An 18,197-nucleotide genomic window follows, 5' to 3' on the forward strand; every position below is an offset into this window, starting at 1 on the left:
GTCTAGCCCCGTAGCTCCCTGGGAAATATAGTTTTTTCTCAGAGACGTTAACTTGCCAAGGGAACGAGCAGAAGAATTTCAGGAAAGCTCTGTGTCTGTGTGTGGTGTGTATCGTGATCGTAATTCATGTACTGCCCTTCTCGCCATTTAATTGGAAATTAACTGAAATAACTAGTAGACAGAAAAAAAGAGAGCGGTAGTAATAAAATAGAACGATAGAGAAAAAGGCTATTATTCTAGTGTCTTATCTATCCTTGGACCCCTTTAGTGGAAAGCTGCTGCTTTTCCTTTGCCAGATAATTGGATTTTCTCTATAATCTATTTTTGTGGTCCACTATGGATTTTTTTTAAAAAATATTCTGTTTACATCGTTTTCTTTTCTAAATGTCATTTAAACATAGAAGAATCATGCTGTATCCAGTGGAAGATCCAGCCTCATGCTTCTAACAATCCTCTGCATAACAGAAAAATAGACCTTTGTGACTGCTGTTCCCCAGCAACTAATAAATTCTGAGACTTAAAAAACCAAATATCTCATGCAGTACATGAATAATTTAATATCATTCATCATTGCTACAGTGCTAGCTATTGATATTAATGCCACAGATATTGTGATGGCAGAAAAAAACCCTAACTTTTATTTAAGCAATGTATTGTAACATTTTATAAATCTGTTACATCAATCATTTTGAAAAAGTTAAAATAAATTATTCTATCCCCTTCCTGTGAATGCTTAACAATTAGTTTTTCAAAATTGACAATGACATTTGTAATTTGCTTTTTTTGCAGCTAAACAGTGACTGATACTTATACTGGTAGTACCTGGATAGATAACCATCAAGTAATCTATACACTAGAAGTAAGAAATAAAATAAAACCAACCTGGAAGAAGGCAACTGCAAAACACCACAGCATAAAAAACATATGGACATGATCATCTAGTTATCGGAACTTGAGCCTGACTTGAATCTTATGTTTTTAGTAAATGATACTACAGTGAGAAATCCCTTTCTCTAGTCTACACACTATGATTGGTTCCATGTTTCGTACTAAGTCACAATTGGCTAGGTACAATTTGCATAACATACTAAGCAAAAATCAAAGCGGCCACATAATGAATTGGTGTGATGTATGAAGCTAGTGGTAAGTCTGTACTGTCTGGAGAAAAGCTAATAAGTACAATTGGTTTTCTGCATGCTGTAGAAGGCAAGTCATCTTGGAGTTAATTTTATCATGTAGAAAGGAACTTAACACCCAATAATTGCATTTTGCTTTTGATATGGCAGTTGATATGCCAGTTACATGTGATGGCAATTTACAAATCAACCTTTATGATCGAGCTAGCCCTGTTTGAAGGGGAAATTTTAGTTGGAGTGTGAAATGGAAAAGAACTGTTTTGAAATACATACGTAAAATTTAGGATGAGAGGTTTCCAGTATGGTAGAAAAATGGGAGTTTGTTTTGAACCCTAATTGACTAATGATGATTATGTGTCATCAAGTTGGTGGGGCTCATCACAACAACAGAGAGGGATTTTCTCCAGGATGATCTGTCCCTAACCTGGTCCTTCAGCCCTGTTGTGCTGCCTCATTGTGGTAAGGAGGAGGCATGATGAAGAACCATGGAAGTGTTTACTACAATATATATTCCCAGCAGTGGTGAAAACCATCACAGTTGCTCAGCTAAAGCAAGAGGCTCCCATATTGGGCAACAAGAATACAGGAAAATGCTTGAAGCAGATGATCACTTGAGTGACAACAGCAAAGGCATTGTTTCGTACTGCACAGAAGAAAGCAATGGAAAACCACCCCTGTAATTAAAATCCATTTGGATAGATGATCTAAACATTGTTGCAAATCTAAAATGTGCTGCTTCTGAGGTTTTAATCAAGCAATCTATTTATGAACACTAAGGTATGTTTGAATATTTAAAAATAAACATTGGAAGTACATGACAACCCTGTATCTAATTTTTATATGTATTTAAGTTTGTTTGCTTTTCAGTACTTTAAAATGTATTATTTTCTATGCAGAAAAGGGAAAAAAGAAATAAATAACCATGTTGTATTACATCCAAAAGTTAATTCATCTGAAGAATTAAATAATTAAGAGTGGATTAAAAAAATAATGATCTTTACAACAGTTCTAGTATGATTCAGTACTGGATTAAAAGAAACATAGAAGCTGACTCATAGTAAATGAAATATTGGTCCAATTATAGTTTTCTGGAAGTGGTCCCCAGAATTTCATACCGCAGCATTTTTTGGAAGCTTATTACTTATTTAGAGTATGATGAGAACATGACAGAAGTAAACATATATACACACAACTTATTTTGGAAGCTGATAGCATTTTACTCATTTGTCTAAGTTCAGAATGAAGCAGTGGCGGCCTAGATGAAAGATAATCGGGTACAGGGATGTTGACTAAATTGGGGGGGGGGGAATCCAGGAGAAAGGTAATGGCAAACAACCTGCCAATTATTACTAAGTAAGCTGTGTCATGTGCTCACAAAATCACCAAGAAATGAATTTGACTTGGAGCCTTCCCCCCACTTTTTTTATGGATGCTTTTGTTCTTTTAAACTATTTATTATTGGAAGAAAATTCCCAGTGAAAAATTCTCAATTACATCTCGAGTCTTTATTAGAAAGGCTAGAAAATCAATGTTGTAATTTTTTGAAAAATATGATATGGTTCTTTTAATTTTATTAGAGAAAGTGGATAAGGCTCCACGATAGTTTAAGCTATATTTTTAGACTATAAAATGCCACGACTATTATTTACGCTGTAATAGATTAAATAATAAGCCCTCTACGGATAGTTAAGAATACCGCCCTTTTTCTTGGGAAAGAGATGAAATATACGGGCAAGATTTGAATGGATGAGTTTCCTCTGTGCTCTACCGAACAGAACCCGCTTGTCGCGCGTCCCTAGCAACAATTTGCGCGGGATCTTTTTGTCTTTGAACGTCGTGGAAATTCCACCCCTCAGAATTGATTGGGTTATCGAACTGTCGGCTTCTAGTTCCGTCGCGTTGCTTGGCTCCTCATGTAACTGGGTAGTCATTCCCCGCCTACTTGGCTCGGACTGAACACTTCTCCCCTCGGGCAGGCAGTTGGGTAAATTATTCCGCAGGAGTAGAGTCGTTCTGATGACTCGAGGGGGGGAGGTGGGAACTCTTCTATGGTTTGTTTTTAGCATCAAAGAAAATCTCGTATGATACAATGAAAGGGATCCTATCAGCATATGTGTGCCGAGCTGCTCCTTCTTAGTTTAGCAGCCATCAGAGCAGCCACAAAGAGGCATCTCCTGCGCTTGTCGAGGAGCCTTCTGGTGTAACTAACCACACTTGCACTTGAAAACAGTTCCATTTGTGTTAGTGTTTTCCTGACAGAAGTTGTCCAATTGCTCCTCGGGGTCTTCACCTTTGTCAGGTTAGTAGAAACTAGTTGAGATGCCAAATGCATTACCTCTGTGCCATTCTCCATCTCTTTCCAGATTGTAACTATCTTTGAAGTCATTGCCCCACTATGCATTCCTGGCTGGGAAATGGAGTCCCTGCCCCACTACAAATTCCTGGCTGGGATGCTTAGAAAATGAATACAAATTTAGTAATGAATTTTGTGCTAAGTTGGAATTAACCTGAACGCATGCTTTCTTTGTCTTCTGACATTATACAACTCGCAATGAATGATATTTTCAGGCATATCTTAATTCTTCTTTTCCTATGGTTTTGTATTCTGCTATGCTTACTATTTTTCTTATTTTCTTTTCCTGAAAAGTGGTGTCAGAAGCACTACTTGCTTGCTATTTTGGCAATTCAACTCTACTAGTAGTTCTGCATATATTGTCAAAGCAAGAATATTCAATATTAGCAGCGTTGACATCTCCTTTTTATAAATACCTCAGAATCTTGCTGATTTGAAAGAATATGTCCAGTCCTAGATATAACATGCTGTTCTGTTTCAGAGCCTGGAGTTTCTGTGAAGAACTTCCTATAGTTCACCTACAAGCATGACAGATAAGGAGTATATAACTTCTAAAGAAATCATTTCAGGCCCTTCTGTCTCTGTGACTGAGCCTGGGATCTGTGAAGAACTGAGCAAATCTTTTCCCTGGACAAATAAGAAAAGGAAGAGTTGGCTTTCAAGGCTGTGTAAGAAAAAAACATCTTTGTCAGGTGATTGATTACTTTGTTTAGCAACGAATATAAATCAATTGTTAATTAAAACTACTGAACAGAAGATATTCTTTCTTAGCAGATTTTCTGGAGAAAGAAAATAACAGTGGTTGGGAAAAGACTGAAGGATTATAAATACAGTAGAAAACTTCTGGATTCTTTCTAAACTATGAATAATGCTATAATTCAATTATGCATTAAATGCCTTGTCTAAAGCATTTCGAAGGAGTAGAAACTAGAGAATATAAGAAACTGAGTGTAAATAGATCTGAAGGAGATAGGCAGTTTAGAAACAGGAAATGTAAACAAACAAGCAAATAACTATTTTTAAATCACAGATGTATTGATAGTGCTTTTTGGCGGTCCTGTTATTTTTGTCTGTTTAAGGCACGCATGTCAAACTGCTGGCCTGCGGGCCGGATGCGTCATGCCGAAATTGTGCCCACCCCATTGCCGGCAATGGGGAAAAGGTTGCAATATGTCACGTGACGTGAGTTTGATATGCCTGGTTTAAGGTATTAACTGAGGCAAACATTTCTTGCTAAACTTTCTACCTAATTTATGTCTGAACAATGTTTTCCTATCATTTTGTTTTTAATAACGTTGATACTTTGCAAAATTGTCTTGAAAGCTGTAATTCTAATATTTTCTGCATCTATGTTTTTTTCTTTTTGTTCTTAGAAAATGGATGGAATTCCTACTGCTTATCTTCATTAGCTGCCCGGAATATTTGCACTGGCAAACTTCATAACTCTTGGGATCATTTGGAAACTGCTTCCCTTTGTTGTTCCATATGCAGCACCTCTTCTTGTTCTCTCTTAAATGCACTGACTTGGGGAGAATCCATTCAGGCACTGTCAAGTAGTATCCGTAACCCAAACAAAGCTATCTTCACTGTGGATGTTAGAACAACTGAGGTACTAAATGGATTTGCTTAATGTCACTGGTGTATATATACAGGTTCTATAGACATGAAATTCTCTTGTATTTACAGAATGTATTGTACCACAATCATTTGAATAATTCCCAAATTTTATTAGGGATTTTTGTACACAAATTTTATTAGGAATAAAATTTTTGGGAAAAGATTAAAAAAAAAGCACATCTTTTATGGTCTCATTGTACAATACTGATTTAATTATACTGTAGAATGTATAATTAGGGGCAGAAAATATTAGATCTTATTTCATACTTCTCAAAGGACACTTTGTAAATCTTATAACTTTTTATGATATACAAGATATATTAAGAATTTTTTCCCCATCAATATTAAGTTAACCATTAGAAAGTTCTCTTTGGAAAAGCAATTAGAGAAGGTTTCATATATTTAATTTTGGAACAGAGGATCTGTTACAAATCCATTTTGAAAATGGAATAAGATCCATGTCAATTTTTATTTCTTCAATAATAGATATTTTGGAGTAATTTGTGCCACATTTATAACTAGCTCTGTACAAAAATTGAAACTAAAATGGGGCTAGCTTTACTTTGTTAATAACTATAGTTGGCATGCCACTTCATTGTTAAAAGCCAATTAAGTATTTTTACCAAAATGCTACTGCCTGGATTTAACACCCATAAAATTGCAGTTGTCTGATTACTCATTTGTTAGCATTTGGTGGTTATTTAAGCTTGTAGTACCTACTGAAGACATGTTTGTAAACAAAACTGCAATGATATGTTAATAAGTACTGATTTTTAATTTTATAAATAAACCATCTGAGCAAAATAGTGTAGGCTAAAAATTCTGTGACTTGATTCACATATTATGCTACACAGTTGACTTGGGCTTAGTATATGCTACAAATTCATCCAATTATTATTAGTTCAATAAACAAGCTATATTTAGATATGTGAACATAAATGTACATGATAAGCAATAATTACTGAAGTTCATCTCATGATATATCTTGTACTCTATCTAGAAACTATTAAGATTACCGTATGTTCATGTTACCCGTAGTTAACAGTGATTAATTCAGCCCAATTCACCTGAAATTCTGGACCATGAACTAAACAAATCATGAACTAAAGTTAGGCTGACACAGCATGCTAAACTAGAATATAGTTTTAATTTATTTTAAAATCTATTGTACATGCTAATGATTTATATAATATCAGATTTATCAATTACTGTTACTTTTGAATAAACAAAGAACTAATCTTAAGGTTCCTAATTGTTATTGCTTGTACCTGACTTAATTCACATTATACTTACTTCTCTGATAAATTTGAAGTGGGATAATATTACTGATGATAGTTTGTAGATTTGTAGTGATAATTATTGTGAATTTATGAATCTTTAATTTAAAACAGTGGTTCTCAAATTGGTCCACAGATCCCTGGGGGCTGTCATGTCACAGGGAGTCCACGAAACCTTGAAGAAATGCTATAATATGGAAATAATTTGCTACTATTTGCTTCTGGAATAGTTTTGCCTTATCAAACTAATGTACTGTATCTGTATTTCTTGGAGGTCCCCTATCCAAATATAAAAAAAGCCCAATTATGCTTAGTTTCAAAGTCCACCAGAAGAGAATTTTTCTTGTTTGTTTTTTTTAGATTCTAGTTGCAAATGATAAAGCCTGCAAGATTCTTGGATATAGTGCCCAGGAAATGATTGGACGGAAATTATCTGAAATGATTTCAAAATCCAACTGGGATATTGTAGAAGGTCTGAAAAAAGGGTATACTGATCTTGAAGAACATGGACCAGTAATTCCAGGAACAGTGGTGCGTGATTTCAATTAAATATCTTATACCAGAAATATGCTTATCAGTATTTCAATTGCTTTTCTATCACAGAAGCCTTAGGAATCTATAGTAATCCTGTTTGTTTCAATATAGATTTGCCTATGTTCAGATTTATTGATGAAGAATTTAAAGGTTTGACATTTAAACTTCTAAAGCTATAATAGAAGTAAAACAATGTGTTTGCTTTATATATACATCAGGCATGTAGTAAAGATAATGTGCCTTTGTTTAGTATTTCTCTGTCGTGCTAGAAAAGTCTGAATGTGCTTAAATATACTGTACATAGGAGATCATGTATTGTAAGTACATACAATGTGATACTGATTTTTTTTATTATCACCAGAGCACAAATAATTCAAGAGGACATATATCTGTGATTAATACTCATCTAGACCAGGGATCCCCAACCTGTGGGCCATGGCCCACTGTTGGGCCGTGGCCACTAGGCCGTGTGAAGGTATGGCCAGTGCACGCATGTGTGTGCTTGCACTCATCCTCCACACTTGTGCTAGTGCCGCTGCGAGTGTCCCTCAGTGCCAGCATCCTGAGCATCCCGCCAGCACTAGAGCCTTCTTGAGCATCCTGCCGGCGTTAGCGCCACCCCACCCTAAGTGTCCCGCTGGCGCTAGCACCGCCCTGTGCCAAGTATCCTGCCAGCACTAGTGCCGCCCTGAGCATCCCGCTGGTGCTAGCGCCGCCCCGAACATCCCACTGCACTAGTACCACCCCATGCCAAGTGTCCTGCCAGCACCAGTATTGTGCTGAGCATCCCACCGGCGCTAACACCGCGCTGAGCATCCTGGCATTAGTGCCACCCTGCCCCGATTGTCCCACTAGTGCTAGGCCGCCCCATTCCAAAAGTCCTGCCAGCACTGGTGCCACCCTGAGCGTCCCTCTGACACTAACACTGTGCCGAGCATCCCACTGGCGCTAGCATCACTCCATTTGTGGCATTCGCATTCATGTGGCCCTGTTTGCGCATGGGCTCACACACGGCCCATTTGTGCGTGCACACGCACGCGTAACAGTGCTTGCCTCCCTTTCCAGGCCGTCAAACCAAAAAGGCTGGGGACCTCTAATCTAGACTGTTAACAAATATATCATACCCTCAGAATTAGCTATATTAAATAATTATTTTTAAATAATGTGATCCTTTTTGATAAAGAAGCATGAGTAGTTCATAAGAAAAACAAACCTTTTTTAATCTTTCTCTACTGATGACAATCAGACAGAATTGGCTTGTTCTGTTTTTCTGCATTTCACTGTGAACATTAAATTCCCTAGTTTTTCTATAGCAGATCAATTTGCTTTTAAAAATAGTGCTACCAAGCAAGTTGAAAAACTGGCTATTTTGTTGAGAATTTTACATATACATAGAGCTACATTTACTTTGATATATTAGTCAGAAATGTAAGATGTAAACTGTGTCCCTACAAAACCAATAAAAATTCTTGTGGCATCTGAAGGACATACTTGTTGCATAAACTTTCCACAATAAGAGGAATTAGTCTCTGACTTGTGTACTATATGCAGTAAGAGATATAATAGAAATTGGTCAATCTGGAAATCTTTACTCTATTTTATGCTAACTAATATGCCTAAAATATTCAGTCCTGTTCATCCTGCTTACTCAGAAATAAATCTCCCTGGATTCCATACATTTATTCTTAACCTTTAAACAGGAAAGCCCAATTAGAAACTCTTACTTTCTTAACCACTTTTGTACACAATCAAGCCTTGTAGTTACATATTGTTCTCTCTGAAGGACTAATTTTTCCCATTGTATTAGTGCATGCTGTAATTGTTCATCTATATCTTCTCTCCAAGAAGAAAGACACATCCCTTCTGACTATAATAATACATCAAAGAAGAAATAGTGGGATAGTTTTATATGAAAAGGCAACTACGAAGCTTGATTTAAATAGACCCAAAGCATACCTGTCTTCTGCCATTAGCTGCCATCAGTACTAAAATGGTTGAATAAAATATGCATTAAATTGTGGCAATAATCTATACATTAAGTGTCATTACTTCCCTCCACATTCTGTTTAGATAAATGCATTTCCTTGTCTGCTCTTCATCAAAATGTTTTGGCAGTTGGCTGCCTGGATTCCATTACCTATAATTTCCTTAACTAATCTTAAGATTCCTAATTGTTATTGCTTGTACCTGACTTAATTCACATTATACTTGCTTCTCTGATAAATTTGAAGTGGGATAATATTACTGATGATAATTTGTAGATTTGTAGTGATAATTATTGTGAATTTATGTATAGTTAATCTAAAACAGTGGTTCTCAAATTGGTCCACGGATCCCTGGGGGGCTGTGATGTCACAGGGGATCCACGAAGTCTTGAAGAAATGCTGTAATATAAATCATGTATCCACAAAAGGTATTTAAAGGGGTTCCATGGTGAGGAAAAGGTTGAGAACTATTGACTTAAAATATTCAAAAACTGCTATTCAAATATGTACAATTTTGATATAATTCCTTGCAGGATATGTCTTAAATCATCTACAGGATATAAATATCATCACCCAAGCATCTTAAATCTTGGATAGCCATGGCAAACTTTTATATACAAAGTTAATTATGGTGTAGTCATCTGGAAATAAAACTGCTTTGATAAAACCTGCTAAAGTAATTTTCATATAATTAATGAAAATTCATATCTACAAATATCAGTGCATATATTCATTAACATTAAATATGGATGAAGTATAGAAACGCATTCTAAAAGACAGTGCTTCCAGATGGCCTGTATAAACCTGCAATTTAGAAAGCTAACATGTATTTTATCACCAGGTAGATGCCATTTCCCAAAATAACGAAAAGATCCCTGTCACTATATGGACAAGAAAAATCAAAGGCCATTGCAGTCAGTACTGTGTTGTTGTTTTGGAGCCTGTGGAAAGACTCTCTGCTTCCGTTTTCTTCAAAAGTAATGTGAGTAAACCACAAAATAATTGAATGGAAATTACAGAAACAAGCTTGCCCTTTAATATGGATGTCAAACCTCATGTTAGCAACTTTATAAAAGAAAAAAAAAACAGGAATGTGCTTAGTTGTCTTATAATTGTACACAAGAACCATTGTTCCTGAAATAGTGCAGTGGAACTGAAATTCTTTAAATAAATGATTTGATAGCTATACAGCTATCTTGATGTTTGTTGATGTGAAGCAGTTGTAACAAATATGTCTATGATTCATGGAAGTAAATGAGACTTTTTTCTTTAAATGTTATTATTGCCCTCTTCTAGAAAGTCATGATATAAATATTTTAAGTAAAATTACTGTAAAAATTAGACATTGCAGGATATAGAATCAGTGTGGAAGTTCATCTGTCCCAAAGTGGTTTTTCTAGGCTCTATCCCCTAAATCAACAGCCCAACTATATTGTGTTTGATCACTTTAATACTGCTATAAAATCAGTGCTTTAGAACTGAATGCCTAGAATTTATAATACAAATTATGTTGAACTCTCATATTAAGGGAGAAATTACTTCTTGTGACCCCCTTTTTGCTCACCTTCATGGATATTCATCATCAGAAGATGTGATTGGTCACTACATAAAAGATTTGATACCTTCTATCCAACTTCCTACACCTGGGAAAAAAATTCCAAAGGTACATTAAGTTTATTATAGACAATTATTGCCTTGAATGAATAAATGAATGAAAGAATGGAAAGATTTTTACATAAAATAATGTTTGGGTTAACTTTAACTGTATAGTAATTTGAAACCTTTACTCTTCATTTTCTAGCCTTTGTCAATGGAAATTTTAGTAGCTTAGATTTGCATTGTTATATGATTATAGCTTTCTTCTTTCAGAATATCAAAATTCAGAGATCTGTTGGTCGATCAAGGGAAGGAACCACATTCCCTCTCAGCTTGAAACTGAAAGTAAATCCTCCTGTTGATGAAGTTATTTCAGTATCAGATGACCCTCCACCAGCTATGGATGCTGAAGCTTTGGAAAACAGCACATCTTTACCAATAGATTGTTGTTTCTGTGCTTCCATCTGGGTGTTCACAACTATCAGTGGATTGGTAACCATTCAGGCAGATGGCACAATTTATGGGATTAACAATACGTTTTCCCTAATGCTTTTTGGTTATGAGAAGAAAGAACTATTAGGCAAGGTAAAAATCTTATATTTCTCTACAGAAAAAGTTTTTGTAAAGTACAGTCTTTCCTAGAAGGATATCCTCTTCAAAAATATATTTAGCTTCAATTACCAGATTTCTAGTATTTCATATTATCCATTGTCTAATCCCATGGTGTTTGGAATTTCTACAAATTAGAGTCCAATTCATTTGAGGCCCATTAAATTGGGAAACTGATTAGTGCTGATAAATATTGGGGATTTTGACATGCCTTTAATTGCAGAGCAGGGATCCCCAACTTCTGGGTCACCGACTGGTACCGATTCATGGTCTATTAGGAACCAGTCATACAGCTGGAAGTGAGCGATGCGTGAGTGAGCAAAACCAAAACCATTCTCCCCCCCCCCCAGTCCGTGGAAAAATTGTCTTCCATGAAACTGGTCCCTGGTGCTAAAAAGGTTGGGGACCGCTGATTTAGAGCAGTTCATTCTTGAGCACTCAATTTTTTTTTTACAACCATGGCCAGAGATTGATGAGCTATATAGGTAGATAAAATCTGAGTTTAAGATTGGGAAAGACTGTTTTTGATACCAGGTATTTGGTAATTAAATTACTCAAAATATTTTTTTCATTTTAGTTAAAGGATGGGAAAACTTCACTTTTAAGTTTCCAGCAGCAAGTTGCATTTTACAGTAGCACTCTATGTACATGTTTGTTTTTTTTAAAAAAAATAAAGAATTGGTTACTATTAATTGCCACAGAAAAAGAGGAAAGGGATGAATTTTATAATTTCTCATTTTCTATTATAGAATATCACATTCTTGATTCCTGGATTTTACAAGAACATGGATAAGACTGATTCTTCTTTGCAACTCCCACAATCTAGAGAAAGCTATGTGAATGCAGAAAACACGAATTCCTCCGAAGGAATGCAGAAGGATGGATGTGTTATTGGGAAAGGTAAATTTTATTCACAGATAACATTGTTCACCCAAAATAATGTTTTTAATAGATTGTGTTTGGCATCAGATTTTATAATGGTAGAATGTTAACATACTGTATTCAGAACATATAAATTAATAATACTGGGATTTAAGTTAGTCATGGCTATGTTCTATTGATTTCAGGGCATCTAATTTAATTTAATCTATAAATAATCCAGGATTTAACTTCCTACTTTTTATTTTATTTCTCTAAGGCAAATCCATTTATAAAAAGATTTTTTTTCATATGGAGACTGACTTGTAGTTGCACTCTTGATATTGGGAACTGTCATCAATATTAGAATCAGAATGTATCTTTGAGATATATAATGCAGGGTGATTGTCAGTGAGCTCTAATTGCATTAAAAGACAATTCTGACTAAAAATAAAGGGTTTAGTATTGTTATATAAGAATAGATTACAGATAGTCCTCAACTTACAACCATTTGTTTAGTCACCATTCAAAATTGCGACAGCAATGAAAAAAGGGATATATAGCCTTTTTTTACATAGCCATTGCAACATCCCCAATTCCCCATGGCCATGTGATCAAAATTCAGATGCTTGGCAACTGGCATGCATCTATGACTTGCAGTGTCCTAGGGTCATGTCATCACCTTTTGCAACCTTCTGACAAGCAAAGCCAATGGGGAAGTTAAAAACCATGTTACTAACTTAACTGCAGTGATTTACTTAACAACTGTGGCAAAAAGGTCAAATGGGTCAAAATTCCTTAACTGAAATTTTAGGCTCAATTGTGGTCATAAGTAAATGATTACCTGTACAAAGAAGGAGATTATTTAAATTTACATCCCCAATGGAACCAGGCTACAGATAATTCTGAGAATTGTATATCTAGACTTAATTAGAAAAAGTTGACACGAAGTAACGTGGGTTTCACATTTACTAGTTTTAAGGATTTTATTTGTAATGCAAACAAATATAAATCAGATCATCTACTACATAGCTGCAACATTTCTTTTTTTAATTTTTTTATTTTAGACCAACAAAACAAAACACAGCAAAACATTACACACATACACACATAATATATCCTTTTTTGTTAACAGCAATTTGTAACAGTACTCTTCTATTATTTACATTTCCCCCCTCATTCTTCTTTGAAATATTTGTCCTTATTGCCCCATTGTTTCTTATTTACGTTTTCCTTCCTTCATATTCTACTACTTACTAGGAATAATTCATATTATTATTATTATACATTATTATACACATATTGCCTCTACCAACGCCTCATTTTAAATTTCCAACATTATTCATTGTAGTAACTCTCGTATTTTTTATAAGACTCGACCGGGATTCCATCTAGGCCTGGTGATCATACAAATATTCTCATAGTCCAAATCCACTAGCTTCTTATATACCTTATTTTTTTAAAAAAGATTCATGTTAATTATTATTTAGTGCATATACTGTTTTTGCTCTAATACTATTTCCAACATTAAAATTTATCCCTTTTCATCCAAATATATTGATTTTATTTTATTTTTTCTTTGACATATATAATAATTCCTCCTTTCTTGTTTTATGCTAATATTATGTATAATATTTCTAAATTTTACTTTCTCTAGTAGTTTTCTATAATCCTATTTTATATAAACTTCCTAAAGATACATCACATCTACATCCAATTTCCTTAAATCAGTGGTTCTCAACCTTTTTAATGCCGCGACCCCAACCGGTCGTAAGTCGAGGACTACTCAACCAGTCGTAAGTTGAGGACTACTCAACTGGTGCAGCACCGTTTGCAGAATGGGACTTTTGGCGGGCTCAGCAGGGCAGAGACAGCCTGGACAATTCCTATTGGCTTTTGAAAGCCAATAGAATTAGACTCTATTCAAGAGAGTCTATTCTATTGGCTTTCAAAAGCCAATAGAATAAAAGGGAGTAGCACAGTTAAGGAAAAGGGGGAAAAAAATGGTGGACTGCGTTATTTGGTGACCCCCGTGAAATGGTCGTTTGACCCCAAATGGGGTCCCGACCCACAGGTTGAGAACCACTGCCTTAAATTGTTAAACCTTTAAACTCTTTTTCTTGATATATTTAATCCATTAATGTTTACAGAAAAGAGCTTAATTACGTCTCCCATTTTTTACTTGATCTATTTTTTTATCTTTTATTTTTTATGCTTCTTTTCTCTATAAGTCTTCCTTTTGCTTCTCTTTCTAACCTTTCTCTTTCATGTAACTTTTGTATTTCTCGCTTTCGATCAACTTCCTCTAATAAATCTTCATCGTAACTTTTACTCTCCACCTCTTCCCTACTTTCTTGTTCTTCTCCTTGTGAAAAGTAACTCTCATAAAAGTCCTGTACTTTCTCAAGTGTATCTATCTTGTATTTTTTTTCCTGCCAAGTTAAAAGTATGCCTTCAGGTATTAACTAACGAAACGACTTTATATTTAATTAATTGAGTCATTAAAAATTGGTATTCTCGTCTCTGATTTCGTATACTACGTGGTATTTGTTTTAGTACAATTATTTCTTTACCCTTATATATTATTGGTTCGTCTCTTGTTTTTTTATATATTTCATCCCTTATTGATCTTCTAGTAAACCTTATATGGACATCTCTTGCCAATCTATGCCTTCGTGCATAATTTGTATATACTCTATATATTTCATCTATGTCTCTTCTTACTTCCAGTTTTTCTTTGCCTAAAATCTCCGCCAACATCTCTGCCATCTTTTCTCCCAAATCTTCTTCCTTTTCCTCTACAATATTTTGAAATTTTAGAAAGAACGAAGCTTTGTTCATTTCCAGAAAAGCAATAGATTCAGCCAACTCCCTATTTAGCTGCAACATTTCTAATGTTGACTCCAGTGTTGGAGCATTCACAACTTCTGGAGGCAAGTGATTCCACTGATGCTAACTGTCAGGAAATTTCTTCTTAGTTCTAGGTTACTTAGTTTCCATCCGTTGCTTCTTGTCCTGCCCTCAGGTGCTTTGGAGAATAGCTTGACTCTCTCTTCGCTGTGGCAACCCCTGAGATATTGGAACACTGCTATCATGTCATCCCAGTACGTCTCTCTCTGTGTTAAGTGTACACTTTGTCTGTTATGTATGTGTACACTTTGAGAGCAAGCAACTAAATTTCATTTTTAATGAAAATGACAATAAAGGTCTGTCTGTCTGTCTATCTATCTATCTATCTATCTATCTATCTATCTATCTATCTATCTATCTATCTATCTATCTATCTTCATTAAACTAGATATACCCAATTCCAGCAACTATTCTGTTTTAGCCTCCAGTCCCCTGATCATCTTTGTTGTTCTTCTCTGCACTGTTTCTAGAGTCTCAACATCTTTTTTTCATCATGGTGACCAAAACTTACCAAGGCATTATAAAGTAGTATTAACACTTCATGCAATCTTGATTCTATCCCTCTGTTAATGCAGCCTAGTACTGTGTTGGCTTTTGGCAGCTGCAGCACACTGCTGGCTCATATTTAAGTGATTGTCCATTAGGTCTCCAGGATCCCTCTCACAGTTACTACTATTGAGTGAGGTACCACCTATATTGTACCTGTGCATTTGGTTTTTCTTGCCTAAATGTAGAACCTTACTTTTTTCACCATTGAATTTCATTTTGTTAGATAGTGCCCAATGTTCAAGTCTGTCAAGATCATTCTATATCTTAAGCCTATCTTCTGGAGTGTTGGTTATTCCTGCTAGCTTGGTGTTGTCTACAAATTTGATGAGTTCCCCATCTATCCCCTCATCCAAATAATTGATGAAGATGTTGAAGAGCCCTGGGCCTAAAACAGAGCCTTGGGATATCCCACTGCATACTTTCCTCCATGTAGTCCATTGAGGACTACACGTTGAGTGCAGTTGGTCAGCCAGTTATGAATCCATCTGGTGGTGATGCTGTCTAACCCACATTTTTCTATCTTATCAAGTAGTAGGTTGTGGTCAAATGCCTTACTGAAGCCCAAGTAAATTATATCCACAGTATTCCTCTGGTCCACTAATTTTGTCACCTGGTCAAAGAATGCAATAAGATTTGTCTGGCATTATCTGTTTTTGACAAATGCATGTTGGCTTTTGGTTATGACTTTGTTTGCCTCTTAAGTGTTCGTTGGTTCATTGTTTATCTTTTCCAGAATATTCCCAGGTATTGAGGTCAGGCTGATAGGTCTGTAGTTTCTAGAATCTTTTTTTTTTCTTCCTTTTTTAAAGATGGGAACTACATCAGCTCTTTTCCAGTCCTCTGGTAGTTCTCCGGTGCTCCAGGATCCTTGAAAGATATAATTCAGTGGTTCTGAGATCACATCTGCCAGTTCCTTCAGAACCTTCGGATGTAATTCATCTCGTCCTGGTGATTTGAACTCATCTAGGGTGGACAAGTGCTCTTTTACCATTTTCTTGCCTATTTTGACTTGTATTCCTAATCTGTTTTTTATGGTACTTTTTTGGATAGGTTGGACAGTTTTTTTCCCTCTGTATAAAGATGGGTTCAAAAAAACAGTTAAGTAGTTGTTCTTTCGCCCTGTTGCTTGTCACCTTCTTGCCACTTTCTCCCACTAATGGACCAATTTCCTTGACTTTTTTTCTTATTTTTTACATGTTGAAAGAAACTTTTTTTTGTTATTTTTAACTTTCGTCTCAAGCCTTAGTTCATTTTGAACCTTAGCTTTCCTCACTTCATTTTTGCAGGCTTGGGCTATTTGCTGATATTCTGCCTTAGTTATATGCCCCTCTTTCCACTTTTTATATTATTGTTATTACACTTATTTAATATTTCTATTAATTTCTATATTAATTATAATATATTATTATAAAATAAATAAGATAAATAAAAAAATAAACCTTGTTTGGCTTAAAACATAAGATTTTCTTGGGAAATTATTTACCCAAGTTGGAATGCATGTCATCAATAGCTTTCAAACTTCCTTCCTAAATTTAAATTGCATTATAAATATGTACCGTATATGCCGGCGTATAAGACGACGTATAATACTGGTAGTTTCCGGTGTATAAGACGACGTTCTAGGAATGCGGCTCGGCGATAAAGACGGGGTTGTCTTATACGCCGGGATATATGGTAAGTGTTTAATTGTCATTATTACACGTGCCATATTTCACATGTAAAGTGGCATTAGAGCCTCTTGGGGCATATTTTGCTGAAAGGATTATTGCCCATATTGTTTTCTTCTGATGCAGTCACCCGTTCATTCTTTGTTGGAGACATGGATTTGCCAGATCTGAAGGAACAACAAGAATTAGGGAGGAATGGAGCTGAGCTTCCACCTAAAAAGGAAATCCAGCGGGAAAGTTTGGGAAATGTGTCCTGTGCTCTGCTGCCTCCTGCCGTGGTATCTGCATCCCTAATTAGGTAGGTTTCATATGCACGAGTCTGTTTTACTGTTCCCATGCTGGAAAAGTTATATCATAGGATGGAAGGAGTGGGAGATTCAGCCTCTTTAAATAACAAAGGTAGAGAGTTTAATATTACAAGAAAAGCAGTCTAGTAGCAATGGTTGTTGTTCAATTGCTAAGTTGCGTTTGACTCTTTCTGACTCCATGGAAGGTCTTATCTTTCACTGTCTCCTGCACTTGCCCAAATTCATGTTCATTGTGTCGATGACACTATCTAACCGTCTCATCTTCTGCCATCCCCTTCTCCTTTTGTCTTCCGTCTTTCCCAACATCAGAATCTTTTGTCCTTCCAAAAAACAATCAGGGTTGATTTCCTTTAGAATTGACTGATTTGATCTCCTTGAAGAACAAGGGACTCTCAAGAGTCTTCTCCAACACCACAATTTGAAAGCATCAGTTCTTTAGCGCTCAGCTTTCCTTATGGTCCAACTCTCACAGCCATACATTACTACTGGGAAAACCATAGCTTTGACTCTATGGACCCTTATTGGCAAGGTGATGTCTCTGCAAGGATGTAACATCTTTTAATTTCATGGCTTAAGTCACCCCGAGGCTCTTTGGTTTCTCTTCACTTTCTGCCATTAGAATGGTCTTGTCTGCATATCTGAGGTTGTTGATATTTCTCCCAGCAATCTTAATTCCAGCTTGTGATTCATCTGGCCCAGCATTTTGCATGATGTACTCTGCATATAATTTAAATAAGCAGGGTGACAATATACAGCTTTCTCATACTCCATTCCCTATTTTGAACCAATCCGTTGTTC

At 35.7% G+C, this 18,197-nt stretch overlaps 1 protein-coding gene across 4 annotated transcripts in view; it reads left to right on the forward strand.

Annotated features, from left to right (window-relative positions):
- Positions 1-30: 30 nt before the first annotated feature.
- The window catches only part of PASK (PAS domain containing serine/threonine kinase), a 37,200-nt gene continuing 19,033 nt past the window's right edge, over positions 31-18,197 (forward strand). For 3 of the 4 annotated variants that reach the window (XM_039320591.1, XM_039320593.1, XM_039320594.1), the window contains exons 1-10: positions 31-104; positions 790-1,913; positions 3,971-4,181; positions 4,863-5,098; positions 6,744-6,914; positions 9,744-9,884; positions 10,431-10,565; positions 10,772-11,083; positions 11,857-12,007; positions 17,218-17,389. In XM_039320591.1, coding sequence (XP_039176525.1) covers positions 4,016-4,181; positions 4,863-5,098; positions 6,744-6,914; positions 9,744-9,884; positions 10,431-10,565; positions 10,772-11,083; positions 11,857-12,007; positions 17,218-17,389 — 1,484 coding nt within the window. In that variant the 5' untranslated portion in view covers positions 31-104; positions 790-1,913; positions 3,971-4,015. Of the gene's footprint in view, positions 105-789; positions 1,914-2,941; positions 3,436-3,970; positions 4,182-4,862; positions 5,099-6,743; positions 6,915-9,743; positions 9,885-10,430; positions 10,566-10,771; positions 11,084-11,856; positions 12,008-17,217; positions 17,390-18,197 lie in introns of those variants that run through there. The other variant, XM_039320592.1, reaches the window with a different exon arrangement.

This window comes from Crotalus tigris, unplaced genomic scaffold, assembly GCF_016545835.1.
Source record: "Crotalus tigris isolate CLP2741 ecotype Arizona unplaced genomic scaffold, ASM1654583v1 scf7180000023658.1318691, whole genome shotgun sequence".
NCBI classification, from domain to species: domain Eukaryota; kingdom Metazoa; phylum Chordata; class Lepidosauria; order Squamata; family Viperidae; genus Crotalus; species Crotalus tigris.